Genomic DNA, 19552 nt, shown 5'->3' on the forward strand with positions numbered 1-19552 from the left:
ATGAACCGTCATTCAGTTACTCTAGAGACGTCGTTAATGTAGCATGTAGCATTGCAACGTTCCTTCTTTATTGTGGCTAATTAAATTTAAAAAAGAAAAATGCTTGATATTCTTTCTTCTGCAAACGAAAACTAAATGGTATCTCTTTTTATTAGAGAAGGAATATCCAAAGCTATATATATAAATTTAGGGATCAAATGGGAAAAGAGGAAGCATGGCATTGAAATTATATAGAATTCTGGTGTTGCTTTGCATACCGGACTCAGCATACTTTTGACGAAATTATTGTAAAGCTTTTCCGCAAAAGTTATTTTTCTGACTAGAAAATAGAATATTCCAAAGTAATCGAAGTCGAATTGTAGAAAATGGGGGTGGGGGTTTACGATAATTTAGAATATGTTCAAAATGTACGTATTTTGTATCTTTGAACGTTGACATAACAATATTGTTTCTTATTGTTAAATAGGAAAAGTTAGTATGTAAATAGGAATAGTAAATAGGAAAAGTTAGTACCTGTAATAAGAAAAAAACTCATGGGATAAAAAACATATGGTCAATAAAATATTTATGCAAGTGGGAATAGAATTCTGGTGTTACTTTGCATACTATAATTGGCGAAATTATTGTAAAGCTCTTCTGTAAAAGTTTATTTTCCTAACTTGAAAATAAAATATTAAAAAGAAATCAAGGTCGAATTAGGGCAAATGGGGCGTTTCGATTAGCTAAAATTCGTTCGTAATGTACGTATTTTGTATACAGGGTGATTCTGAAAAGATGGGCAAAATTTTAGGAAGTAATAGTACACACCCAAGCAAACAATTTTTATCAAAGAATGCATAAGCAAACAAAACAAACCAAAACGCAAAACCACTATAGGGCGTCAAAGTTTATGTTCTTATATGAGGCAAAAACACACAAAGAACGATGAAGTTAAGTTATAAAAGCAAATTTAACGGCATGTGATTACAATAAGTGTTCAAAACAGTGGCCGGCAGTGGCTATGCGCACAGTACAACGGCGAAGAAAAGATAGGCGAACATTCTGAAACACACCAGGCATATCACGAGCTTTCCCTGCAGCGTCCGAAAGCTTGGCGACAAGTTCTTCTGCACATTCAATGGGAGTCTCATACATAAGAGCCTTCAGCTGTCCCCACAAAAAGCCAATTATTTTTTTAAATATTTTTAGACATTATAACACTCGAATCAGCAGCTTTTATGTATGAATAGTGACGAAAAATTTGCATACAAGCTCTTCTTCTTCCCATAACATGCAAATAATAACTCGCAGCGCAGTAACTCGCAACAGGAATGGAGCTTTCACGTTTGCATCAAACAACTTACCAAATGCGCCAGCACTTTTGCGTTTTGTTTTCGACCATGCATTCCTTGATATAAATTGTTTGCTTGGGTGTGTACTATCACTTCCTAAAATTTTGCCCATCTTTTTAGAATCACCCTGTATATGCGTTCGTATAATAATGTTGTTTATAATTGTCAAATAGAAAATGCTTACTTTTATGATTTCAATGAAAAACTAATGGAATAAAAAATTTATGGTGAATACAAACTTATGGAAATGAGATTTAAGAGGACGCGCCTAAACCTTTATTTGCCTCAAAGTTTGACGCAAACTTTTTCAATGCTTATAAAATCTATTAAAAAATTTCGTTAAAATAGTTAACAATTTTTGAGGAGTACGAATAAGAAATAACATTGTCTTTTTTTATTAAAAAAAAGCATTGTAAGAGCGTTTTTTTTTTGTTTTCCTCCTTCACAGCTAAAATTATATTTAAAAAAAAAACTGACATTTGCTTGTTTTTTTATACTCTTACATAATTTTGACGACATTCTATCGACATTTCAAACTCAGGAAATTATTTTTGTTTCTTTTATTTTTCTAAAAAAAGAAGAACAATTTGCGATTTTTAGCTTTAATTGTTTTCACCAGTGTAGTTCTTATTAACACATATAGAGTAAAAAATTTAAAACTGAAAAGTAAGTTTAATCGAATAAATGCTTTTTATCTCATGCTCTGAGGTATCACGATAAAATTACCAAATTATACCACATTTGTCAAATTTTTATTAAGCAATATTTTATTGTTACTTTTACTAAAATCATCACCAAAGCTCTTCGGTAAAAATAACCAGCTTTTTGGAGTTCCCATAGAGCCAGAAATACAGCAAATTTTACCAAAAGCTGCCACTTTTAAATATATTTTTTTTCTCAGTTGGCGTTTATCATTTTATTATCTCAAAGTAAACTATTTTTTCAAATACTGAGAATTTTATTTTCATTTTTTCAAGCTAAAAGTTAATTTTATTTAAATAGACGCAGATACCGTCTTTGTATAACGTTAAAAATATAGCTAGTTCATTGAATTCTGAGAAATTAGAATGATAACATCAATCTATCTGATTTAATGATCCTGACTTTCCTCAATGATCAAAGTCGTTTAAATTCTGCACATTATAGTACACGTTATTCTGCGAATTATTTCATACTTTCAAGTGTTCCATAAATTGTTATCTAACAGAAATTGTACATGAAATTTATAAGTCTTACTCAAACTGTAATTTACATATTTTCATATTCATTATACAATTTACATATTTTATGATATATCACTATATCATAAATTTATGATTTCATATCATCTATTCATTAAATAACATGGATATAGGAACACATAGAATTAATTAATTACAAGAGCTAATTAATGATTTCGTTACATATTTTATTAATTAACTTTAATTAATGATTTTTACCTTTGTTTCGTTACGTTGCACTAATTTATGATTTATGAACATATAATCTTTGCATAGCATTTACTTTTAAATTTCATGATTGTATGGCTTCATGAGAGTAGTTCTTTGCATTAATTAATTATAAATATTTATTTTCATATTTAATTAATTATAAATATTTAATTAATTATAAATACTTAATTAATTATAAATATTTAATTAATTATAAATATTTATTACAAGATTTCGTGATTTACTAGACAGAATTCATAACTTTATAATGTCATAATAATAATTTACATTTCCATAAATTTATAATTTCATAACACGAATTTCTGATCTCAATCTGTAAATAAATATCTTAATTTAATTAATATCTTTAAATTAACTGTCGTAAATCTTACAGTAAATGAAGGTTAATTCATTTACAGCAAAACTTAATATTTTCTTTAAAAGCGTAATTTTTTTTTTATTAATTAAACAGACTATTCAAATAAATACCAGATTAACTTTTAAGCTTGATGATTATAATTTATATGCATATTATGAAATGGAATTTTTTTAAGTTGATTCAAGTATTTCGTATTAAAATTAGAAAACGTCTTATAGAACAGCTTTTTATAAATTAAATGTTATTAAAATAATTAAAGTATATTTGTGAAACTACTTATTTTCAAACTAAACGTTCCGAAACATCTCAACTCAATGATAGCAATTTAATATAACCAATTTTTAAAAATGGTAATCATTATTTAAGATCACACTAATAATTATGTTTATGTTAGATATTGATCCATTGTGTTTTTTTATGAGACTCCAGTTTTCCAATAAAAATATTTTTACAATTTTTAGTGTTCCAAGATGTTAATGTCATGATATTTGTTGGATTTGGTTTTTTAATGACTTTCCTGAAGAAATATGGATACAGCGCTGTTGGACTTAATATGCTGCTTGCTGCTATTTCCATTCAATGGGCTATAATTATGCAAGGAATATGGAAAATGGTAGATGGTAAGATACCTGTAAATATCATAAGGTAAGTGATAAATTGAATTCTCGAAATTATGTTGGCTATACACTGTTAGTAATTTCTCGGAAAAATGGTTAAATAACAACTTATTTAACTGTTATTTTACCATATTCAAACAAAACAGTAAAATAACCGTAGAAAAGAAGAGATTCAATCTGTAAACTGTGACCATTTATTAACTACTTTCTTCTAATAGGGCTAAACAAATAGAATTTTACTACACCAACTATTTCCACCTAATGAAGTTAGATCCTTGCAGCTGGGTACATAATATAACCGAGAGGACTAATTAATTAGTCATTCTCATGACCGACAGAATGGGGCTTGAGTCCCAACGTTGACACCACGATATTTCCTCCATTCCCTTCTACACTTGAAAAGTTTCCAGTGGCCTGCATTCTCCAATTTGTGTCCGTGGGCTGTTAGAATACGATACTCTCGTTTACGCACAGATGGCCATAAAGCTGTAAGCATAAAGCTGCTGAACTATCACCGAAGTTAAATTTTTTTAGTACGGTTCTGAAACCATACTAGATGCAAATGGTTTAAAAACTGGTTAAACTTTACTAAAGAACAATTAAACATTACGATTATTTGGATGGACCGACTTCTGCCGGTTATTTTCCCATAGATTTAGAATAAAAATATTAACAGTGTAGAAAAAAAAAATTAAACATCATATTTATCGCATATGCCAAATGTGCCGTAACAATTGGAATACGAAAGATATAAGTCACTAAGAATACGATAGATATAAGTGGTCAGCGAAAAGTTCGTTTTTGAAGGATCGTTTTCTTTTGTAGTAAAAAGCGTTTTATTTTATTTTGTAACCGACGCTGAACAGCCAACCCAATTCTGAGTTTACGACTATCAATGTTCAACTCCATAGCCTCGTAATTTTGAACCCAATAAAGAAGACAAGAGAACTCCTGAATCAAACATTTGGACAAACTAGCTTTTGGGAAGGATTTTTGACACAACTAGCTCTCATTTGCGTTGCATGGAGAGGAAAACCACAAAAATCACCCAATGTTAGTCCGATGGTAAGGGAACCCATGATTCGTCTTGTACTGACAATATTTTACGTCAGCTCTGTGATCGGTGTGAGCAGGGAGCAGAATTCGTATCGCCACCGCTGAGATGTGATTCTGGGTCACCTCATGTAGCAAAATATATTTTAAATTTAATCCATAAACAGCCCCTTGAACAGCTGATACAATTCTGAGTTTACGACTATCAATGTTCCACCTCGTAGCCTTGTAATTTTGAACCTAACCCAGAAGGCAAGGGAACTCCTGGATCAAGCATTAGGATAAACTAGCCTTCGATGAGAACTTTTTTGATGGAATTCACCCACATTTATGTTATATGGAGAAGAAAACCACGAAAACCTCCTTGCCTTATTGAGAGGATATATAGTGGAAAACTGGGAGATTTTGCCCCTCCATTCCGTTCTTGCAAGTGGAACAAACAGCAGAACTACCCTTCTGTCCGTTTTTAAAAATCATTCTTCATTTAAATTTTAGATAAATTTTCTCAAGAAACTTATTGTGCTTCATGCCTAGTATGGTGTTTTCAATACTTGATATGCACCAGAAAATTTGATATTTTTTTTAGATCATGTTAATCGAAACAAAAAGCTATGTTAATTAAGTAGCATACGTACTTGTTTTTTAGAAATTGAATTACAAATTCCCTATTGTTGTCCTTTCTGTCTATAATCATTGAGTACAAGATTTAAAAACATATTATTAATGAAGTTAAAAAAAATTATTTTCATCTTGTATCGACAAGTTTTTAAATAAACTTTTGGAGTACATATTTTACAGTGTAGTGCAGAAAATTATGGATTCTCCTTTTTAGAAAAATAAAGCAAACTCTATCACTCATCACCTGTCGATTAAATAAAAACTAATAAAGGAGTAAGGCGTGTAAATTGATAGAAGGAATGAATTATAAATAAAATAAAAACAAAACAAATACTGTAACATCAGGAAATGATGATTTATTTTTCTTTCGCATATAAGGTCGTATTTGTCACTAACCTTCACTCACTGCATGTTATTTTTATGATCGTATAACTCATCACTGCACTTAATTATTCCAGAGAAACTTTTAAACTATATCGTAGAACACTTTTATGATAAATGTTTAAATGCTAAAAGCATTAGATAATTCTCCCAGTTTAAGATTAAAAACAATCAGTTTTTAGATATTCATTTTAATTTTTTAACTAAAACTATAAAAACTATCTAATGGACTTTTTATATAAAAAGACATTTTACCAAGAATAATTATACTAACTCAATTCTTTTTTCATAACCGTTGTTAGCAACCAACTCAAGTTTGAGTTTACGACTACCAATATTCAAATCCGTAGCGTTGTAATTATAAACCCAATTCAGAAGACAAAGCAACTTAGGGCAAGGGGGGACTTTTTGATAGAACTTACTCGCATTTGCGTTACATGGAGAGAAAAACCACGAAAACCTTAACAAATGAAAATCTAAAAGATTAACGTCAAAATACAGGCAAAAAATTTGATGCAGGGATAGTGTCAAAGTGTTTAAAAACAAGCTAAAAACTTATTTTTCAACTTTCTGATATTAATCATTGTTGCATTATGACACAGACACAAGAACTAAATTGATAAAATAGCGTGTTATCTGTTAATTGTTTATACCCCCGAGTTTTCAAACTCTATAATCATCTGCCGATTTAAATATTATTTTAATAGATAACTAGTTAAACACAAAACAATAAATTTCAACGCAGAAATAAATGTAGTTGCAGTTTATAAAATTTCATTGAATATTTCAGGCATTATAAAATTTTATTTAAAATTTTTAAACTTAGGTAGTCTAGATAAACATTTTGTTGTTCTATACCTGAAATAAGCAAATATATAAAAGAAACAATTGAATGAAAATCATTTGTTTACTTTCTCTCGATCCTATAAAGTAAATATTAGCAAAAGTAAACATGAATCACCAATTAGGAAATGGAAGGTATACTAAGAATGGTATTTTAAAATTGAACTGAAAATAAAAAAATAAATAAATTCTCATTTAAATTAAACCATTTAATTTCCTTGATGAATGTTTATTATATTACAGACATCATGTTTATCATTAGTTTTAAGTTTGAGAGTAGTAAAGTTTATTAAAGATATATGGTGCAATAAACAATGATCATTAATGGTAATTTGTGAAACTCTGCATTCATTACATCGTTAAAATTATTGAAACATGTTTAACTGTAATATGATACAAATTTGTTCACTTTAAATTAAGTGTGAAGTTGATATTTAGTCATTCTTAAACAAAATCATATAATATGGCAATGTTTCAATTTTAATGGAAACATGGTGAAACTTAATATTTTATAAACGTTGCACCGAAATTTTACAATTTAATTATTCAAACTCTCGGTATTGCATAAATTTACATGATAATATTATCCATCAGTACATTCATTTGAGTGATGTACACAATTGTTTTATTTTCATCAGCTAATATATTCTTTACATTATTACAAATTTACGTAGTATTTAAATAAATTCGTAAATTAATCTATTCAAATTATTGATGAAATTACATGAAATAATATTGTTTAAACATAATGAACAGAATATTTGGTCATTCGAAAATATTTCATTATGAAATATTTAATGAAATTGCGTGAAATAATGTTGTTTAATTTGGATGTTAAGCAGAATATGGATATTCGTGAATATTTCAATATAAAATATTTAATCAAAGTACATGAAATAGTGTTGTTTAAGTTTAATATTAAATTGAAGATACCTAAGTACATCAAAGAAAATTATTTAATCAAACTGCATGAAATCTTGAATATAAATATTCTTAAATGTTTCAGCGTGATTGGAGGAAATTTTGCATCTGCAACAGTTCTCATTTCTTACGGAGCACTCCTAGGTAAAACTAGCCCATTGCAGCTAGTAACAGTAGCTGTTTTAGAGATAGCAATATTTGCTTGTAATGAATATCTTGGAGTTCAAATATTAAAGGTATGTCAAATCAGACTTGAAAATTTGTTTAGAATTTTTTCATTTATTTTATATTTTCTTGGTTTATAAAGAATACAGGGTTATTCATAATTCCCTCCGGGGTTTCGAAGTGTTAAAAAAACTAAGACGAATATGGCAAAAAAGAACATATGAAATTATTCCGAAAGTATTCAAGTTTTAATTTAAGAAGTTGCCGGTAGATGGCAGTAACATGTACCGCTAAAGCCACTTGTAGTAAAGAAAAATGGCGTTTACAGGCGGAGGGAATTATGAATAACCCTGTATTATACAGCATAATGTATGATTGACTGAATGTAAACAATAACAAGCTTCCTTAACCGGAAGAAATTTAGAAAACTTCCGGTGTATCCCTCCGCTTATGTAATGCTTATGAGGCGATGTGTGAACAGGCTTCATATTCTACGAAGTTTCATTATTGTGATTTTCATTCAAATTTACTCAAAATCTTAGCATTCATAAGAGTTTTTTGTAATTCATAAATTCTAACAGGTTGGAAGCCTAAAACAAATTTACGAAAATTAATATCACAATATAAATAAAGTGTAAGGTTTGCTACGTTTTGAGTGTTATCCCTTATTTGGCTATAATCGTGTAAAATATCGCGGGTTGTTGCCTTTTGAGTAGCCTCATAGCATACTTGTGGGGTCTTCCGAATTAATTTTTTTTTTTCTCGTTGAAAGTTAAATTGAAAGAACGAGTAATATTGTGAGCACAAGTATAATAACATCGAATGGCGCATCTCCAATAAGTAAGCGATGTAGCTTAAAGCCTAATTTTGACCTATTAGAACACCGAAATGTGCAACAACCTGCTTTTTAATCATAATTTAAAAGTATGACACAAATAAAGTAAAAAGAAAAACGAAAATAGAAATAACAGATCGGGTGCAATGATATTTCACCGTTCAAACTAGTCAACAAAATGGCTACTGTTTGCGCATGTGATCGGCGACAGCCAATCAAAATCGACAGCGGCACAAAGGTCGTTGGGAAAAGCTGTGTGAGGTATAATGTTTTTGGCATATCATCATTCCATGCTTTAATTTTTTCAAATCATAGTTTATGACTTTGTTATCTAACTAAAAATATCGACCCCTGACTCGCTAGGTTCGTCAAACTCTAGAACTGATCTCACCTTTTTCTTTACCCAGCACTGTTTGCTGAATTAATGTAATATTTTAATCTATTTAAGTCCAGCGTCGTATAAATAGTGGTATTTTTTTAAAATAAAGTCAAATATGTGCAACTGTTGTTCTTAACTTCCTTACGAACTCATAAAATTTATAAACATTAAAGTAAATATTAAGGAAATTGAAACTGTAACATGCACTGTAAAAAATACTAAATTAAATTACGGTGTAAAGTATCGGCAACCGTAAAAACCATTTTATCGTAAAATCTATTTTTACAGTAAAACATTAAACCAAAATTTTTACAATAATATTTATTTAATTGCAGTGATTCAGTGATTTTACAGTAAAACTCACGATGCATCAGATTTTTTTTTTCGTTCTGTAACAAGTCCTGGTAGAAATGGGCTTTATGATAGAAAGTGCCGGCACTCTCAGAGCCGGTCCTTTTTACTGTAATTTGATCTAGAATTTTAAATAATATATTAAAGGACAGATAGAGAAATGGTCATGTTCTAAGTCCTTATAAGGATTTTATAAGAATTTCATTTGTTTCTAAATTTAAGTTTTAGTTTGTTACAGCGGATAAATATATTTCGAACAAAGTTGAAATGTTGAAGTTTTATGTAATAGGTATCAAATATACTAAAATAGGTACAAAGAATTATATTGTTATATTTGGTAATTATTTAAACTGAACCAATGCTGAGCAGTTTTAATGCTAAGACTATAGAAATAAGTGATATAACTGAGAAAATAATTTGATAACCGTAAATATTGACTATTATGAGTTAACCGTGAGCAATCGCAACATGCCAAGTGAGGCTGAATTCAGTTAATCTCTATTTTGATTGTATGAACTACAAGAAAAGTTATGCTTAATTTAATAACGTAGAGCCACTGGGAAGGGCAGCAAAACTATTAATAAATAAAAACGATTTGAAATTATTTTAGGCTTACTAATTGCTTCGGTATATGCTTTTCAGTTTTACTCAGCACTAATTCAAAAAAAATTTTTGTTCACCCCGTACAAAGAACGGGTGTTTAGCTAGAATTTAATAAAAATAAATTAAGTTTAAGACTTGCATTTAGAATTTTTCTTTAATTTCCTCTAAATTATTACAAAATCTTTCTTTAAGTTCGATATCTATGTAAAAATATTCTTACAGAATTATCCAGAAATAAATTCAACATAAAAGGGATTGATTTTTTTTTTCATCTTCTAAAATGAGATTTTCATAATCATTCCTTGATTTATTGAGTCCTCAGATAAATTCGTTTCGTTCTTTTTTGAAACATTCGAAATAGATTCAGAATTTGTTTTTATTCTTTATTTTAGATTTTCTTTCTTAAATCTCAGCTCCGCCCAACTCTTTCCATGAAGTTTTCATTCTTACTCGCTTTTGAAATTGAAAGAAATTTTATCTCACTTCATACATTTGATGATAAAGTACCAAAAAGGGAAAAAAATAAAAAATACTTTTTTTTCACGAACTTTTTTCTCAGTCAAAATATATGCATGATTCAGTCAGTTGCTTGCGTCCTTTTCGAATACAAAACAGAAATATTTTGAAAACGAATTAAGTTAAATTTCTAAAAACATCGGATGCAGAATATTTATAATCTTTTTTACAGATATTTTATTGAAAAGTATTCGAACAGAAAGAGATGAAAATTTTTAAAAGAATATATTATATAAAAAAAAGCTGTCAACACTAAGAATTTCTGATCGATCAATTACAAACCTGTTACATACCACCCAAAAATAAAATTTGAGAAAATTTTACATTATTTTATGTATGAACTTACATTATCCGTTATATATATATATATACACCGAAGAGCCATTACATTATGACCACCCTGCTAATAACATGTAGGACCACCCTTAGCCCTCAAAACTGCTAGCACCCGCAGTGGCATTGATTCCACAAGGTGCTGATAGGTAGTCTGAGGTATCTGGTACCAAGCGCTCACCAACTGGTCCTGCAATTCCCTTATGTTGCGAGGGGGTAGCATAGCAACACGAATTTGGTTTTCCAAGTAGGACCACAAATGCTCTATTGGATTAAGGTTAGGTGAATTTGGGGGCCAAGGCATGACTTGAAAGTCACTGGAATGTTCCTCGAACCAATCCATGATGATTCGACCCTTATGACATGGTGCAGGAAAAACTGTTGCCATGAGTGAGTGAACCTGGTTTGCAATTATGTTCAAGTAGCTTACAAACGTCAGGGATTGTTCTATGAGGATTATGGGTCCTAATGTGCCCCATGAGAACATTGTTCCTGGGCGAGAAACCATCACAGCCTGGGCGAGCCCATTGTTATAGATGGAGGGTGATCGTAATGTAATGACTCTTCGGTGTGGGAAATATTTCTTAATTTAGATTCGGTGTACTAAAATATTTCTTAATTTAGATTAAAAAAACGCTGTGAAATATTATTGAATTATAGAATATTTAAAAAGAGGTTTTTAAATAAAGAGTCAGTGATACCTTAAAAAAAACAAGCAAGAGTGGCATAAAAATTTGACTTTATGTAAGAAAAGAAATGAATCACTGAAATTGAAAAGGAAAAAAAATGTTTTTAAATTTTTTTCAACGTACCTGGAAGAGGAAAAGAAAATCTTTCGAACATTGATTTATCTTTTTCGTTACAAAAAATACATGAAATAGTAAATAATTTTCTATTTTTAAAGAACTTTTGTAAAATCTTTTCAACTAAACTTTTTCAACAATCAATCTCTAGATGACGGATTACAGTGTGTTCAAACTATTGCGGTAGAACACCATGTCTTAAACTATGAAATTTTGTGAATTTTTTAAAATTTTCAGGCTGCTGATATTGGTGGCTCAATATTTCTGCACACATTCGGAGCTTATTTTGGTCTCGGCGTATCCTACATGCTTTACCAAAAAGATTCTGTTGATAATAACAAAGAGGGATCGAATTATTACTCAGACATATTTGCAATGATAGGTAAGCAAAACTTTTTATATATCCTTTGATCCAGAATTTTATGTGTTTTATGTATGTTTAATGAATGTTTTGTCAGTAGAATGCATGTTCTACTCTCATGTGCCCTTGAATAGGGCGGGTCGAGATAAGAATAAACAATATATCCTTTGATTTCATTTATGTTTGACTAATCGCAACTGAAAAAACTTAGGGAGAAATAATTTATTGCAATCGAAAACGTTCCATTTTTATGTTTGATGTTTCAAAAGTTTTCTAATTTTTAAAAAAAAAAAAATTTTGAACAATTATAAATTGAATTGTAACGGCTAAAAACAAATACCACTGTAAGAAACTGGCCACTAGATGGCGCGTTAAACTTTCTTTTAGGTTTCTGTTTGCTTCCAAAAAGAGAGTATAGTCGAGACTAGAAAAGATGATGGCGGTATTTAGATAAAAGTCTTTGTTAATGTTAGTCTGTGATGTGTCAATAATATCTGTGATGCGCATCTATAGCTTTGAATAAATTAATTTAAGATGCAGGTGACTCGTTTTTTGTGTGAAAGTTTAAAAGTCTTTACACCACATAAGAATATACCCAACCATTGCCAAATGCAGGGTTGCCACTCCACAGAAAGAATCGAGAAAACCTGGAGAATACAGAAAAATCACCTGATATAAACGGGAAAATGTGGGGAATTTTGAGTTTTTCTTTACAAATTTTGGAAATTACAAGAAATTGTATTTTTCCTTTTCGTCTTTTAAAAAATGGGGGCCACTCAAAGCGCAATGTATGGCGTATTTAAGGGTGATACTTCAGCTATAGTAAACTATTTAATCTACTATTTCATTATTTAAGCATGTTCAGCTGTTTTATATATGTTCAGTTTTTCTGGCAATTAAAACAAGTATAGTTAGCCCAATATAGCTCACACAAGAGCACAGTAGATGTATTTCCCCTTAATATATTGTGTACGTGTACAGGGAAAGTTGCACAGTTATTGTAGTTTTTTCTTCTTTCAAATTTGAGTAGCAACCCTGAAGCACCTAGTTCCGTTTTTCAAGACTCTATTTTCAACGGCCATGGCAGAAATTCCACATAATTTTAACTCCGGGTAGACAACAGGGATAGCGTCTGAGCTAAGCCAATTTTCCCCACTTCACCTCGGTTGTTTACTCGGCTACCAGAATCAAACTTAAGACCCCCACTTGGTTTTTCGAAGTTCTTTTGCCAAGAAAAATAAAAAAGCCACAGTTTAGCTCTTTAAAATAAAGCTTTAATTTTAAATTATATAGTCCATCTTGCCGTGAAAAACCATTTGTCCTTTAAATCGGACAAATAACTTAAATATTGTGAAAGTTATTAAACTTTTTTAAAAAATCGTCAATTTGTGCGGTAAAATTAATGAAGAATTCTCATTTCTTGCAAACTTTCATGAGCCCAGATAAGGAAGCATTCGTGTAAGTTTTTAAATAATAGAAAATTTGCCCGAGAATGCTTGTCATTTTCTCAAAACTGTGACTTTTCTCCATATTGACGTTTTGAAACATTCTCAGAATAAACAATTCTTTTTTAATTATTTATTTAGTCATTTCCAATGAGCTGCTCCAATGAGCTGCACAATCGGTCTTGCCGATGAGCAGACTAGTGCGTTCTCCAGAGGTGGTATCCACTCTTTCAGGACCACCGCAATGGATGAGATACCGTTGGTCATGCTTATTTGGACGTCTAGTTTCTGCCACACTAGATGACAGCACCGAGACTCTATTTAGACGCTAAAGTGCTCTAGGAATTTAATTTTGCCAAGAGCCAATAAGGCACTCCAGGAATCTTTTATATGCCGCATAATCATACGACATGGCCGCTGAGGATTTTCTGCATCCCGAAAATCAGGTGTCTGGGCCGGGGATCGAACCCGCAGACTTGGGCTCAGAAGGCCGACGACAAACCAACTGCGCCACCCAGCTACAGAATAAACATAGTGGGTGCTGGCTAAAGATAAGCTGAACCTGACCCAAACGCCATGAGTAGTTGTTGAAAACTCCCAGCAGTTATGAAAATAACATATTGTGCGTAAAAAAGCTTCATTTCATGAGGCGACAATGATTTCGAAAAACAGCCTTATTATAGTAAAGGAAGCAACACAAACTATTACAGTTTTCCAGAAAATTCATGTTTATGCTTTATGCAATATATAATGAGTCAGTATGTGTCTTTTTTAGCAGTACATTTCATTAATTTTAAAGGTACTGTATTTCTATGGATGTTTTGGCCAAGTTTCAATTCGGCATTAGCGATGGGGGCTGAACAGCATCGCAGTGTTATCAATACTTTTGTAGCACTACTTGCTTGTTGTGTCGTTACTTTTGCCATTTCTTCGTTGGCTGATGGAGAGGGACGATTGAATATGGTAATAAAAAGTTCAGTATTATTAATTTTAACATCATAAATGTTTCAGGAAAAGAAAAAAGGGAAATTAGAATTTATAAAACGAATTAATACACTATAAAAATTCCTAATCAAATTACTCCAATAAGTATCGGCGCTTTGCGTGGCGCTACTTTTTATGGTAAAATCCATTTTTACCGAAACATGTTACAGACAAAAAATCTGATATACTGTAATTTTTACTGTAATACTTTTACGCTATAATTAAATAAATATAACCAAATTGACGGCATAATATTTCACGGTAATAATATATTATAAATAATGATATACTACACTGTAAAAATTCTGGATCAAATTGCGATAAAAAGTACCGGTACTCAAGGTACTTTTTACAGTAAGATTCATTTTTTCCAGAACAAAAAAATCTGATAAACCATAATTATAACAGTAATTACCTTAAAATCAATGAATCACTCAATTAAATAATTTTACTTTAAAATTTCGAGGTATAATATCTCATGATATTAATGTATTTTACGCACAATGCTCCCAAAATGTCGTTACTTTATACCTTAAATTGATCAGGAATTTTTCACAGTATTGGCAACTGCTTTAAGTAACCGAGTATCATAATAAAGTCCAGAACATATTTATTATGTTGAGTTTTTCATTTATTTATTCTATTTATCTTTGAAAGAATATAAAAATGTCATAGAAATGTTATGCCTTAAAAATATCATTTTTAATAAAAATTATGTTGATACTATAATTTTTCAACATTTCAAAAAAATCTTCGCATTTTTAAAGTCAGAATTGCAGGTTTTTTTAGTTTTGCTATATCTCTTAAAAATCCTAAATTAAATCCTAACTCCTTTTTTTTTATCATTATAAAAATAAAAAGTAATATAACTAAGATACCTAAATTTCAAAGGAAATTATTTTTATATTTGAATGAAAATAAAAGGATCATTGCGCAAATAGTATTAAAAATTTCAGTGGCACTTGTAACAACTCAACAGTGTTGAAGAAAGCACATAAATTATGCATTGCGTTTTTAAACATTTTTTCTCCTTTTAAAAGAAAGAAAATACAGCATTATTTTTTCTATTATGGTTCCTAATGAATTTTATTTGAATTTTTGAATAATTTTCTAAAACTTCACAATTTTCAAGATTTCAGTGTTATTCAAGTCAATTCTTAATTTCAAAATAATTAGAGCAGGTATAAATTATTGGTTCAAGTTTATTTATAAATCCATATGTGCAAAACTTAAGATCTAAAAAAACTCGAGATAAATGGAGAAACATTAAGGTAAAACTTTTTTTAGAACTGTCGAAATGATTTGCGTAGGTAATTACAATGGTTCTCACAGAATGCGCCACATTAAATTACGTATTTTTAACCATTGTTTTTAACACTTAATTTAATGAAAATTACAATTTACCCTTCAGAAGTGAGAGGGGTTTCGCGTTAAATGTGACGAAAAAGAGGCAATTGATATTTATTTAAAAAAAAAATTGTCAATATTTTCTAGGTGCATATTCAAAATGCAACTTTAGCCGGAGGAGTTGCTATAGGTTCTACTGCGAATATGATTATACATCCAGGAGGAGCCATGATTGTTGGAGGCATTGCTGGCATTCTTTCAACAGTCGGCTACAGATCTTTAACAGTAAGTAACATGAACTAAGTAGCATAGATTGGGATATACAGCACATTCCTTTTTAATCGGCTCATTTAAAAGCAATTTTAAAAAAGAAACAATTATTGCTAGTTAGCTTAGCTAAATTGCGGTTAAAACAAAAAAATTGAGAAAAAAAATGGAAAGCGCTATTCTGTTATTGTTATTAGTTAGTCGTTAATATTGCTCACGTCGTTAACGCAACTAATTGAAAAATTGTTTGCACAAACCGGGAAGTCGAGTATGAAAAGAAACGGAAAAATAAAGAGCCATCTCCTGAATTATTTTATCGAAATTCTATCCAACTAATTTTATAATAATAAAAAACATGTGCCAGTTCATTTGTCAGACGTGGTGCGGTAAGGCGCTGGACCCATGTCCGAGAGTTCGTGGGCTCGTACCCCGTCGACCGAAGACTCCCCGTGCAGTAAAGTGACTGATGCACGCTAAATCTGTCGAGTCGCAAAGTCCACCATGTTCACATAACAAATCAATACCTCTGAGGGTACTGAATTGGAGATTGATCGTTCTCTGATTCAGGTCGTAATTACGATCTGTGGATAAATGAATGGATGTATGAATGGGTCCGCCTTATAAACGGGTGTGACGTATGGTGTGGCAGAAGTCGAATTCTTGGCCATAGATGGCGCCACTGAGAAACAAGAAACCCACACTCTGCCTTAAATTTGCTCGGTTTCGGCAAGTGGCATTAGAAACAACAACAAGAAGTACAGAAAAGGATAAATAACAACTTGATTATCAAAGTTATTTAGGATATTTTCTCACACGAGAATCAACAGAGAAACAACTAAACATGCAAAATGTACGTAGTGACTCATCCATCCGACGTGTCCACCTTATTTCGTGTTTTTTTTTTCTTTTTTTTTTTATGGAATTGAATTTTAAATAACTGCATTCATTAGTCAAGATCAGATTTATTTTTGGACTTAAAATTGGGATTATTTGATATAAAATTAACTGTTAGACTAAAAAGTTTTATAAAATTGTCTTAAGATTTTATAACAAAAAATAATCAAACTTCATAAAATTACCTCTTTAATAAATAATTACTTAATGACAGACATAATACTGATCACTTAATTACACATTTATATACTTAATAATACTAATTAAGTAATTATTTCTTATTAGGTAATAATAAATAATTACATTACACACATTCACTAAAGAATTAAATGCTTACATGAAACAAAAATTATGGATTCAAACATTCCCTAATAATATTCCCACAATATTTCAATGCAAAAACAAAACTAAACTAAAAACAAATTGTCGAAACTAAAAATGTTTCTGAAAACTGCTTCACTGCGGCACTGCAAAATTAAAAATGTAACTTGCCGCTTCGTAAACTAAATTTCCTGCAATGAAAATAAATCAATTACAACAATAAATAAATTATAATAATTGATTACAACAATTGATTGGGTTTTAACAGTCCAACCAATTGTTATAATCAATTATTATAAATCAATTGTTTGTAATAATGTTCTTAGAATACTTCTTTGCGTAAACAATGTTTCTTATAACAAAACAAAATCTATTGTTAAATTCAGTAAAAATGTTTGTAACAATAGACTATAACTACGCCACTGCATGAACTTGATTTTGAATAATAAAAATAAATCAATTGTTAAAACCACTTTCTAGTAAATTTCTTAGACTACTTTCCTGCGTAAGCAATGCATCAATGCAAAAACAAAACTAAACTAAAAACAAATTGTCGAAACTAAAAATGTTTGTGAAAACTGCGTCACAATGCATCACTGCAGAAATTAAAAATGTAACTTGCCGCTTCGTAAACTAAATTTCATGTAGGGTGACCTGGGGTAATTCCTGATCAAAAAATGCAAACATCTATTTTGTGAAAAAACTATTCAAGATAAAATTTTAATATTTATTGGAAGTTTGAGGCTATATGAGATGAGTCCTATGCCACCTTTTTTTGTTTGAAAATTTAATTAGAATTTAAAAGATTTTAATGTTTTTAGTGATCAGGAATTACCCCTGGTCTTGATCATTTCTAGGGTAATTACTGATCACCTCTGGGGTAATTACTGATCACCAGTTTTTATAGTAAAGGGGCTGTTTAAAAATAATTATATAATGGTAATTAACAAATAAGACATCAAGATCAAACAAATAAACAAAAAAGATATGTTTAAGCAGCTAATAAAACAATTTATTTAAAAACAAGAAAGATAAACACTTTAAATTTTCCAAAAATCTTTGCATCGTGCCATACATTGTAGGCAATCAGCCAACTCATTCTCATGTTCTGCTGAAATATAAGAGAGTTCCCACATGGGTTACTTTTGCTGGATTTTTTAACTTCATTAAGTGAAAGTGTAAAGTTAAGTAAGGTATGTCAACTCAATAGCTCTGGCAGCAGCTTTCACACTGAAATTTTCCTTTTCAATCATTAAAAGAAATTCACTAATTTTGCTTTCTAGAAGCTTAGTATCCTTTTTAGGCTAATAATTTCTCACCATATTTATACTAAGCTAATTTATAAACTTAAAAATTATTCTAACAATGTACACACATAAAATTAAGATAGAAGCAAGGTAAGACAAACCAGAAATGGTGCAAATCAGAATACAGTCTTGTATACAGTTAAAAACAAATTTTGTGATGACAGTTAAAATATATTTTATAGTTGTTCCACTTAATAAATATGAACTGTTATTTAAGAAAAGACAATTAGCTATTTATAAGCTATTTTATATACTATTTATAAGAAGAAATGACAATGATCAGGAATTACCCCAGTGATCAATAATTACCCCATCTGTAGGGGGCAACATTTGATATAGTTTCCTATAATCAATTATAATGTTTACAGTAGATGTGAAACAATTAAACAAAAGCTTACACTACTTTTATATCAAAGAAAAAGAAAGTAACTCAAAATATTTATTATTAAGAGAAGGAGGGGGATCTTTGCAGAAATGTGCACATTTTGAAACCCATCTTTGAAATGGAAAATACAGAAAGCAGTTTAAAAGATACTTATTTTGTTAGATTAAACAAAAAACTATTATTAAGTAAATGTAGTTATACTTTAGTAAAGTGTACAAGATTTCTTGTCTATGTCTCAAATTTAAAAAAAAATTATTTTTTTAAAATAAAACTTAGGTGATCATTATTTACCCCAGAAACAGAGTGATCGTGAATTACCCCGGGTCACCCTAATGAAAATAAATCAATTACAACAGTAAATCAATAATAATAATTGATTATAACAACTGATTGGGTTTTAACAACCCAATCAATTGTTATAATCAATTATTATAAACCAATTGTTTGTAATAATGTTCTTAGAATACTTCTTTGCGTAAACAATGTTTCTTATAACAAAACAAAATCTATTGCTAAATTCAGTAAAAATGTTTGTAACAATGGACTATAACTACGCCACTGCATGAACTTAATTTCGAAAAATGAAAATAAATTAATTGTTAAAACCAGTTTGTAATCAATTTCTTAGACTACTTGCTTGCATCAGCAATTTATCTTACAACAAAATAAAATCCATTGTTAAC

At 30.0% G+C, this 19552-nt stretch overlaps 2 protein-coding genes across 2 annotated transcripts in view; one reads left to right on the forward strand and one right to left on the reverse strand.

Moving 5' to 3' along the window:
- LOC107456238 (ammonium transporter Rh type B) overlaps positions 1-19552 on the reverse strand; it is a 71236-nt gene that overhangs the window by 40044 nt on the left and 11640 nt on the right. The window lies entirely within an intron of this gene.
- Positions 1-19552, forward strand: part of LOC107456239 (ammonium transporter Rh type A) — a 49339-nt gene that overhangs the window by 7602 nt on the left and 22185 nt on the right. The window contains exons 2-6 of the mRNA XM_043052047.2: positions 3602-3785; positions 7659-7809; positions 11796-11940; positions 14164-14327; positions 15843-15980. Coding sequence (XP_042907981.1) covers positions 3602-3785; positions 7659-7809; positions 11796-11940; positions 14164-14327; positions 15843-15980 — 782 coding nt within the window. The remainder of the gene's footprint in view (positions 1-3601; positions 3786-7658; positions 7810-11795; positions 11941-14163; positions 14328-15842; positions 15981-19552) is intronic.

The sequence above is a fragment of the Parasteatoda tepidariorum genome, chromosome 5 (assembly GCF_043381705.1).
Source record: "Parasteatoda tepidariorum isolate YZ-2023 chromosome 5, CAS_Ptep_4.0, whole genome shotgun sequence".
NCBI classification, from domain to species: domain Eukaryota; kingdom Metazoa; phylum Arthropoda; class Arachnida; order Araneae; family Theridiidae; genus Parasteatoda; species Parasteatoda tepidariorum.